This window comes from Cherax quadricarinatus, chromosome 86 (assembly GCF_038502225.1).
Source record: "Cherax quadricarinatus isolate ZL_2023a chromosome 86, ASM3850222v1, whole genome shotgun sequence".
NCBI lineage: Eukaryota > Metazoa > Arthropoda > Malacostraca > Decapoda > Parastacidae > Cherax > Cherax quadricarinatus.
Window position 1 is genome coordinate 4,337,305 of NC_091377.1, and position 11,644 is coordinate 4,348,948.

Here is an 11,644-nt window from a genome sequence, read left to right on the forward strand (position 1 = left end):
AATACGCTATATCAAACAAAACCTATTTTCATTCATTTCCGTCTGTTCTTCTCTAGCCTTCCTTGAACCCTCATATATAATTGGTAACATATATCGTCCCATTATATTTGTATTGTAGTAATTTAAGTAACATTGTATTTTCACCATCTCCATTCAATCACTCCATAAAACTGGTTATTACATATTTAAAACTCTCAGTGGCCTTCACATATTATTATTATAATCAAAGAAAGCGTTAAACCAACAAGGGTCATGCAGCACTGTGGGGCAGAAAACAGTGCTGGGACTATAAACAACTAGGTGGAGAGGGGATCAGAGGTGAGGGGACACTAAGGGCTGTGTGTCAATGTTCGTACAGTAAAGCAACTGCTGAAAAAAGGTAAAAAAGTGATTGTGAATCAAAGGCAGAGCCATCTGCAAGAAGGGAAGACAGGGTAAGAGTGGTAGGGCGGCGGAGTTGTTGGAGGTAAATCCTGCGAGCTCGCTGGTAAACCGGGCAATCTACAAGAAAATGAAGAACCGAAATAGGGACCCGACAAACCTCACAGAGAAGAGGGTGTCGTTCCATGAGAAGCCCATGGGTAAGGCGAGTACGGCCAATGAGGATTTGTTATGGTGCATGTCCGACCACTGTTGTTGCCAACAGCTGCGAAGACGAGCAGACATGACTAAAATAATCCCTGAACAGAATACCTCTATAGGAAACCGGAAGACCATGCACCGCTGACCGCAGAGCATCATCCACCTGTTCATTGCCCTGCACAATGTGTTCAGGGACCCAACAGAAAACAAAAGCTTTGTTTTTGCTAGCCACATGGCGCAACCATAGTTGAATACGAAGGACCAATGGATGAGGGGAATCAGATTGCTTAACCCTTAAATGGTCCAAATAGATCGACGTTCAAATTCGTAGTGCTACAAAAGTAGATTACTTTTTTTTACATATTTTCATATATAACAAAAAAAAATGTAGATAAAAGTGTGTTTACACGTTTTCAAATGTAAAACAAAAAAGATCTACAATTTTTTACATACTTTCAGATGTTGAAAAAACGTATACTATATACGTTTGGACCATTTAAGGGTTAATGGCTTGTAAAGCACTGAGGGAATCTGAAATGATCACAAACGTCGAAGGAGACATATACGTATGTAATATGGAGAAGTGCTATGAGGATGGCATACAACTCGGCTGTAAAAATACTAGCCGAGCCTAACAAATGACCTCGGACAACACCGTCAGGAAACACCGCCACAAACCCAACACCATCAGAAGATTTAGAACCATCTGTATAAACAGCAATGGCATGAGCATGCAACCGGAAGTGATGAAGAAAAAGAGAGCGAGAAGCAGTCGTAGATTGGAGAGCTTTGGCGCATGCCAGTAAAGAACAGACTCAAACCGTCAGAACCGGCCCTCGCATAGATTTATGTTATTGATGCCAGGGCCCCTCACGTAATCTGTTATTGATGCTAAGGTCCCTCAAATAATTACGTACATTATTGATGCCAGAGTCCCTCAAGTAGATCAGTTATAGATGCCAGGGTCCCTCATGTAGATCTACGTTATTGATGCCAGGGTCCCTCACAAAGATCTATGTTACTGATGCCAGGGTCCTTCGCATAGATGTATGTTATTGATGCTAGGGTCCCTCATGTAGACCTATGCTTTGAAAACAGCTCACTAAGATAATTATTATAAACTCACTAAGATAAGCCGAGCGTCATAAATTTTGTGCTTAACCCTTAAACGGTCCAAACGTATATATACGTTCACGCGCGTAGCGCCCCAAATGTATATACTATACGTTTTCTTTGTCATTCATTCAACATTGCCACAATAAGCCTGAGTCACCTAGACATGAGAGAATGGGTGTGCGCACTCACTGTGCGCCATATTAAAATAATTGGGGATGCCTGGGTACCATATGCTCTTTTTTTCTTTTAAAAGAAAAGATTTTTTTTTCCTCAAAAAATTTGGGGCACTACGCGAGTGAACGTATATATACGTTTGGACCGTTTAAGGGTTAATTGATAGAACAGAAAGGCATACTAGCAACACAGTTGAGAATTTGGTAAATAGAGCAATGGAATTCCCTTAATATAGGACTGAAGAGGGAGAAATCACAGATATGTAAACTGCACTCAGAACGCTAACTTTGCACCAGTGCAATTCTGTAAAGAAAGCACTAAACCAACGAGGGTCATGCAGCTGCAATTATGTAAGTTTTCCACCAAATTTCATACCTTTGGTATAATTACCTAATTTTTTTTTTAATTAATAATGGTGGACAGAGCATTATTATTTTCAGTTGTCTGGACAGTGAAAGGGTTAAAATTGGTTATTACATATTTAAACTGCTCCAATGATCACTGAACCAGTGTAAATAGTATGTAATTGACCATTTATCACTAGCTTACTTTCCTTTTTGTACTTAGTGTAGTTAACTACACAAGAAGTCTTGCATAAGAAGTTGTTCAAAATACACTGAATAATTAGTGGCCTACTTTTGTGCCAGTATGTGTATCTACATCATTTGTACACCCCAAGAGAAAAATCATAAATGGGAGTGCAAATGGCCATTCATTATTGGTATCACTAACCGAGTTCTTGTATTATTATAACTAAGTGTTAAACCCACAAGGGTCATACAGCACTGCAAGGTAGGGCATGTTCAAGGTTTAATATGCTTGATCAGACACTAGCAAAGTGGGATTTCTTGTACAGCTATCATCTGTGCACCTGTTACTGTAAGCTTATCCTCTTTTAATGTTAACTGAAGTTTACTTTAATCTTAGTACACATATCTCCTTTCGTTGTAAATTATTTTCAAACAGACGAGATGAGTTACCTGGCTATTTGATGAAAGATTGGATATCAGATTGGAGGGAGAGAGTATGGAGGAGGTGAATGTCTTCAGATATTTGGGCGTGGACGTGTCAGCAGATGGGTCTATGAAAGACGAGGTGAATCATAGAATTGATGAGGGGAAAAGGGTGAGTGGTGCACTTAGGAGTCTGTGGAGACGAAGAACTTTGTCCTTGGAGGCAAAGAGGGGAATGTATGAGAGTATAGTTTTACCAACGCTCTTATATGGGTGTGAAGCATGGGTGATGAATGTTGCAGCGAGGAGAAGGCTGGAGGCAGTGGAGATGTCATGTCTGAGGGCAATGTGTGGTGTGAATATAATGCAGAGAATTCGTAGTTTGGAAGTTAGGAGGAGGTGCGGGATTACCAAAACTGTTGTCCAGAGGGCTGAGGAAGGGTTGTTGAGGTGGTTCGGACATGTAGAGAGAATGGAGCGAAACAGAGTGACTTCAAGTGTGTATCAGTCTGTAGTGGAAGGAAGGCGGGGTAGGGGTCGGCCTAGGAAAGGTTGGAGGGAGGGGGTAAAGGAGGTTTTGTGTGCGAGGAGCTTGGACTTCCAGCAGGCATGTGTGAGCGTGTCTGATAGGAGTGAATGGAGACAAATGGTTTTTAATACTTGACGTGCTGTTGGAGTGTGAGCAAAGTAACATTTATGAAGGGGTTCAAGGAAATCGGCAGGCCGGACCTGAGTCCTGGAGATGGGAAATACAGTGCCAGCACTCTGAAGGAGGGGTGTTAATGTTGCAGTTTAAAAACTGTAGTGTAAAGCACCCTTCTGGCAAGACAGTGATGGAGTGAATGATGGTGAAAGTTTTTCTTTTTCGGGCCACCCTGCCTTGGTGGGAATCGGCCAGTGTGATAATAAAAAATAATAAGTTAGTACGAGGACCCCAATAGAAACAAATCGCTCGACTTTTTTTTTTTTTTTTTGGGGGGGGGGGGGGGGGTATTCTGGGTAATTTACACTGTCCAGAAATTGTATTTACATGTACCTGTGCCTAAAAGTAGCTCTAACATGCAAATCAAAGTTATCTGTAATTGTCCAATACATTAGTTGGAATCTCTCTGCATACCCACTTTAAACTGCTTCCAACAGCTAGCACATTCTTAATGCCTAATAGTATTTTAATCTCAACCAACCTAGTAATAAACAAAATACTCTTGCTGTACTGTCACAATGCCTATGCTTTAATGCTAGAACCACAATTAAGTAATCTGAAACTTTCAACTAGTTTGCCTTAAGTGCTCTGCACGTTTTTTTTTTTAAACGTACATGTACTACTAATTGTATCGAAACTGCAAACTCATCCAAACGAACATTTAAAAAATATAAACTAAATTTTTCAACCACAATGGGTCATACAGTAGTAAATATTTTAATTCATTCCCTTTGGAAATTTTGTATTTTTATAAAAGTTTTTTTTTTTATTTAGGTACAGGTACACCAAAGTACAATTATCATACTTAGTCTTACAGATGTGCAAATTATGTAGGGTAACCCAAAAAGTGACATTTCCATTGGGGTTACACAGGTTCAATCCAGGGAAGGGAAGGACAAGTCCCATTCCATGGATTATGGACACCTATTCAATTACCAGAGGACACATACTGGAGAAGGTTTTGGGGGTCAATGCCCCTGAGGCCCAGTCTGTGACCTGGCCTCATGGTGTAGCAGGGCCTGATGATCCAGGCTGCTACTGTTTTAATAGACAATTTACAGTTTCTGTCCAATCTAAAATGTTGTCAGGTCGTTAAAATCTTATTTTTCTTAGCCTTGTAACCTTCACTGGTACAGCATCAAGAACACCATGCAGCTTCATTTCCTTTTTTAATGTAAATACAGCCAAAGTAATATTTTTGCTTAGTGTCATAGTTCACACATCATCTCGGCCATCTAGCAACTTTCAACACCTGTAATACTCTTACAGTATTTAGAGAGGGTGGGGGAGCATTTAGCCCATTGGGGTCATACAGCACCTGAAAATGAGGCAATCAGGCTTAATCTTAGAAAGAGGGAGATTATTATAATCAAAAAGAAGCGCTAAACCACAAGGGCTATACAGCACTGCAGGGCAGGAAGGAAGCGAGGGTATCAGGTGGCAAAAGGGAGGGATAATTAGTAGGTTACGGAGAACAGCGGGGCAGTGGATAGTGCATTATTATCAAAAAGAAGCGCTAAGTTTGTGGATAGTGCAGGGGTAGAGGGTAGCAAGAGATTGAGGTTGAAGGGCTGAGGGAAGAAAGAGGGAGAGCAAGTCTAATGCCTTGGATCAAGAACATCCCTCGAGGGTAAAATAAAAAGTTTATCAACCTCTAATTCATGTTTTCATTGTTACACTGCACGATTACTGCTAGTATGGTGGTTAACTTTTTTCTCCCTTTTGCATTAAAATTTCTTTATATCTTGTACACTATACATCCCTTTGTTGACAATAGTATTTCTGCATTTCATTTCTACACAGGGATTGTAACCCCCTTTGGGGAATGGGTGATCTGATATAAGGAAAGCACTCATCCTATGGATGAAGGGATCTGGCATCAAAGCACCTTCCCTTGAAAGGTGTCAATATACTGTCTTGCACAGTAACTATTGTTCCACATTTTTAACAGCCAGGTAATGCTCTACAAACTGGCACTGGAATGATGCTCAATATTTTCTAGCAATACAAGTTTTGGTTTTAATTATTATAATCAAAAAGAAGCGCTAAACCACAAGGGCTATACAGCATTTTGGTTTTAAGAAAACTAAAATCAGCTTTCCAGAATTATATGAATAAAGTCTTGAATTATAGGTCAAATTCTTTTACAAACATGTGAACCTTCCCCATGCAGGCAAAAAAACTTTTAGTTTTCTAGTAGTCACCTAATCAATTCTTATCTGAAAGTAACCAGTTTTAGAAAAAAAAAATGGATAAATTCATCTCCACCTAGTGCATGGAAATGCCACTTATTAGAAAGATTTCCAAAGTATTTTATTTTATGGGAGCACTAAGCCCACAGGGGTCATACAGTGCCTTAGTTTTATTCATAAAACAGGACAGCAGCTCCAGTTCCTTGGACCAAGAGCCCTTTACCAGCATCATGGTACATCCCCTTAGGGCTGTCTTGGGAAAAGCATGATACAATACTGTAGCTAAACAGGGAAGCACTATGCCCATAGTTATCTGCACTCAAGAAATAAGCAGCAATCATATTTTGTCTGAGAAACTGGAATGTAACTTCGGTTCCTTGAAGACCCCTTCACTTATTACACAAATCCCCCTTTAATAAAAACTGTAAAATATGATTACCCAGCTGATTCATACAAGGAAGTTCAACATCCCCCATGATTATACTGCAATGGGTCACTAGTATTTCCTTTGATTGCAATTCTTATCTTCATTTACAAATACGTAGTCCAGTTTTACAGAAATCTACGAGGTTATCTTATCAGGACACGCTTATTTAAAATGTACAAAGGAAAGAAAGGTACTGAAAATATACCCAATCAAACAATACACGGAGCATTAAGATTTAGGAGTATACTGTATATTTTAAAGTATATACATATGCTGTATACTGAACTGAAACTGGCACGTAGTATTACTGAAGCACATACTGCACTACAACTCTGGGCATGCATGATTTAAGTACTTTAACCCCTTTTATAAGTGGCCATTTCTTAACTGAAAAAGTATTTTTTATATTCATAAGGCTTTGGCATGTATCATTCTAGCCTACATTTTTCTGTTATTTTACAATGGAATATCTGTGTAAGCAGAACACTTTTTCAACCCAAATATTTCAGCCTTCATCAACTTTTTAACAGCAGATCTAGAAAATAAAGGTTTGGTACAACATTAGACCTCGGCCAAAACTAGATAATGCTGTAGTTATATTCCAGCTTCAAATACATGTACATTATGGTCAGCAACTGTTTAAGCTAACTAACCTCAGGGATTTAATTTTTCTCAAACTTTCCAACCATCATTCTCAACCAATAAGGGCTATACAAATGCTGGGAAATGGGAGGCAATTGGGTTCAATCTGAGGAATGGGGTTAATCCAGTTCCCCGGAACAAAATTGAAAATTTGGTTATTCATGGAAGCACTAAACCTGTAAGGGTCATATATAGCAACTGGGAAATGGGAGGTAATCAGGTTCAATCCAAGGTAGGGTAAGCTCAAGTCCAATTACAGCATTAGAGTTGAGGCAACAATACCATCACTATAAAGCGTAAATTTTAGTTTTTAATTTCTTAAAAATTTAAGTACAAGTCTCTGGTGGCTTATTGTGGAAATACCAGTGCTTTTTTTTTTTTGTTTGATTATCATATAAAAATACGTAAATAGTTTAATTTTTTTTCATCTAAGAACTCCACCCAAATATACATGAAATAAAAAAAAATGCAGTGAAAATTTTTTATAGAGTATATACAGGATTATATGTGTGCCAATGAACAAAACCATTCAGCAAACCTACTGGCTTGTTGAAAATGGTATAAAATACTGAAAACACGAGCAACAGTTGGATATCTGTAGAAATGTTTTATCTACAAAGCAGCAGGCTCCTTCAGTAAAATAAGAGGCAGTAGGTGTAGTGGTGAAGTGAAGGTGATGTAATGGAACTATTTCATCACCTTCCTTTCACCATTACACTTATTGCCTCTATTTGGAGAAGCCTACTGAGTAGGCACATCGTTTCAACAATAATGATACCCAACTTTTGCTCATGTCTAAATCACAAATTACGGTCCCACGCTAGGCAGGTTCTACTTTTTTTTTTTTTTTTTTTTTTTTTCCAACAAGTCGGTCGTCTCCCACCGAGGCAGGGTGACCCAAAAAAAGAAGAAAATCCCCAAAAAGAAAATACTTTCATCATCATTCAACACTTTCACCACACTCACACATTATCACTGCTTTTGCAGAGGTGCTCAGAATATAACAGTTTAGAAGCATATACGTATAGAGATACACAACATATCCCTCCAAACTGCCAATATCCCAAACCCCACCTTTAAAGTGCAGGCATTGTACTTCCCATTTCCAGGACTCAAGTCCGACTATATGAAAATAACCGGTTTCCCTGAATCCCTTCACTAAATATTACCCTGCTCACACTCCAACAGATCGTCAGGTCCCAAGTATCATTCGTCTCCATTCACTCCTATCTAACACGCTCATGCACCATAAAAGTTCCTGCAAACATTGAGGAAAGTATAGTATGGTTGAGCAGTACACATATCAAGAGGCTATAGACAAGCACTGGTTTGACAATTGATTGAATAACTTTTTTTCCTTTGAATAAATAATAGCAGTAACAGTTACTAGTATCCTACTCCTCCTAGTGCATTAAAGCTACCAAACATCTTCAATGATAGTTTATCAGTTTATAGATAAGCCATACCCTTCTAAGCCTTTTGAAATACACGCTGCACAACCATATAATTCACTCAAAATTATTTATGAGAACTAAAGACTGCAACAGAAATATTCTTAATGCAATCAATTTAACTACTCATCCCTATTTGAAATAAAACTAAATTTAGAGGGAAACCAGAGCAACACCAGAAAGCTTAGTCTAGCTTTGCTCATTAAGCTTTAGTTATTGTTGGTATTGCCAACAAGTTAAAGAACCTCTAGAACTGGACAAAAAAGTTAATAGCAAAAGTAAAGGATATTAAATTATATAGCCTTGCTATATAGTGCAACTTTACAAATAAATTATTCCTAGATTCATAACCAACCAACAAGGATAACAGCAGGTTTTCATTATCTGTCCTTGAGAAACTAACACAAGGGCTACAAGACTTAAACTGTACTTTCCTCTTAACCGATGTGGTCTTTCAATCATGCAAATAAAATGCACAACCAAGACTAAATGAATGCCTTAAGCAAAGACATGACTATCAACAAAAAACAATAAGCATCAAGATAGTTTCAATAGGTATATACTTATCCAGCCATGTACTATATATATACTATATATACATGCAATACACTATATATACAATAAGTACACTATATATATGCAATATATATACACTATATATATATATATACAATATGTACACTATATACAATATATATACACTATATATAAATATATATACACTATATATAAATATATATACACTATATATATATATACACTATATATAAATATATATACACTATATATAAATATATATACACTATATATAAATATATATACTATATATATACAATATATATACACTATTATATACACACTATATATACAATATATATACACTTATATACAATATATATACACTATATATATATACAATATATATACACTATATATATATACAATATATATACACTATATATATATACAATATATATACACTATATATATATACAATATATATACACTATATATATATACAATATATATACACTATATATATATACAATATATATACACTATATATATATACAATATATATACACTATATATATATACAATATATATACACTATATATATATATACAATATATATACACTATATATATAAATATATATACACTATATATATATATATATTACTATATATATACACTATATATATATACAATATACACTATATATACAATATATATACACTATATATACAATATATATACAATATATATACACTATATATACAATATATATACACTATATATACACTATATATACACTATATATACAATATATATACACTATATATACACTATATATACACTATATATACACTATATATACACTATATATACACTATATATACAATATATATACACTATATATACAATATATATACAATATATATACACTATATATACAATATATATACACTATATATACAATATATATACAATATATATACACTATATATACAATATATATACACTATACAATATATATACACTATATATACAATATATATACACTATATATACAATATATATACACTATATATACAATATATATACACTATATATACAATATATATACACTATATATACAATATATATACACTATATATACAATATATATACACTATATATACAATATATACACACTATATATACACTATATATATATATATATATATATACAATATATACACTATATATACACTATATTATATATATATATATATACAATATATACACTATATATATACACTACTATATATATATATATATATATATATATATACAATATATACACTATATATATATATATAATATATATATATATATATACAATATATACACTATACTATATATATACATATACAATATATATATACACTATATATATACACAATATACACAATATATACACTATATATACACTATATACATATACACTATATATATATATATATATATATATAATATATATATATACTATATGTATATATATGTATTTATATATATATATATATTATATATATGTATATAATATATACATGTATATATGTATATAATATATATATACATAGTGCATGGCTAGGTAAGTATATACCTACTGAAAGGTATATGGACCTTCATTGGCATGTATAATTTGTAGGCCAACAAATTATCTTACAGTATGTAAATGTGGCAACTTTCTTTGGCATAATTGTACTTGCCACAAAAAAATACCTCAATTTGTAAAAACAGCACATATTAAGCACAGTATAAATCACATGATTACATGCATATACCAGAACATGTACATTTGAGGAGCCTCACCATACATTCTGAAATTAAATGTTCCATCCCTGTTTGTTTACAACCTCAACCTTGAACTTAAAATGAAATTTACAAAAATGGGTCCCGTTAATTTCTAACTAAAATCTTCCCTGGGGCAATCCATATGGTCCCTTCTATCATATTAGTTGCCTTTCAATGTGTAACAACAAATTTTAATAAGTGCTATATTTATAATCGGTTAATTAGAAGGAAGGCTTATAGTAGTACTTCCCAGGCAGTGACACCTGTCCTAGTTATCCACACACACAAGGCAGACTGAAGCATAACACCAGGAAAGATTATCATAATACTACTACACTAATAATTAAATCTCGCATAAACAAAGAATTGATTTCTATAAAAATATTAAAAATATGCAAGAAAATACAAGTGCATGTGTTGCATTAAACCAAGTTAAATGTGGTATTAATTCCCAGTAAAGGGTATTTAAAGTGTTAGGTAGTAAGGTATGGTAGATTAATGTCAACAGAGGCATCAGCTGATGTAAACAAACCACACTCACCTTCCTCATCTTGAGCCGGTGAGTGTCAGAGTCCAGGCCCACCCACCAAACACCTCAACTCGCAATAAATTATATATAAACACTTGCTAAATACGTAGTATTGCTTTATAGTTTACTACTAAACACTAATTTAAGTTAAACTAGTCACAGCCTGAGCGCTGGAGCTCGGGGCCTCTACAAGCGCTGAGTTACGTGGCCGTCAAAGATGGCTGACGGTCGGCCATTTTACGGCCGCTCGTCTCGACGGCAGAGTCGTAATTTCAGATATTTCCTGTTTTCACATTATAAAACACGCTGAATTTTTCTGTTTTCACGCACAAATACCTACGAAGCGTTCTAGATAAGGGTGGTCTGGTATGTATGTCCACCACCTGTCAGATGACGGGGAAATTTGTAGATTAGTACGGAACCAGACAGAGTCGACCAGAGCAAAGTCTGTCAGCCATGTTCCTACTATCACCCACAATGCTCAGCGCGATGACGTCGTCAGCACCAGCCAGGTTCAAAAACTATAAAGCTACCTT

At 35.1% G+C, this 11,644-nt stretch overlaps 1 protein-coding gene across 4 annotated transcripts in view; it reads right to left on the reverse strand.

Moving 5' to 3' along the window:
- The window catches only part of Chd1 (chromodomain-helicase-DNA-binding protein 1), a 78,020-nt gene extending 66,404 nt beyond the window's left edge, over positions 1–11,616 (reverse strand). For all 4 annotated transcript variants that reach the window (XM_053797488.2, XM_053797489.2, XM_053797486.2 and 1 more), the window contains exon 1: positions 11,121–11,616. In XM_053797488.2, the coding sequence (XP_053653463.1) occupies positions 11,121–11,129 (9 nt within the window). In that variant the 5' untranslated portion in view covers positions 11,130–11,616. The remainder of the gene's footprint in view (positions 1–11,120) is intronic.
- Between the last annotated feature and the right edge of the window lie 28 nt (positions 11,617–11,644).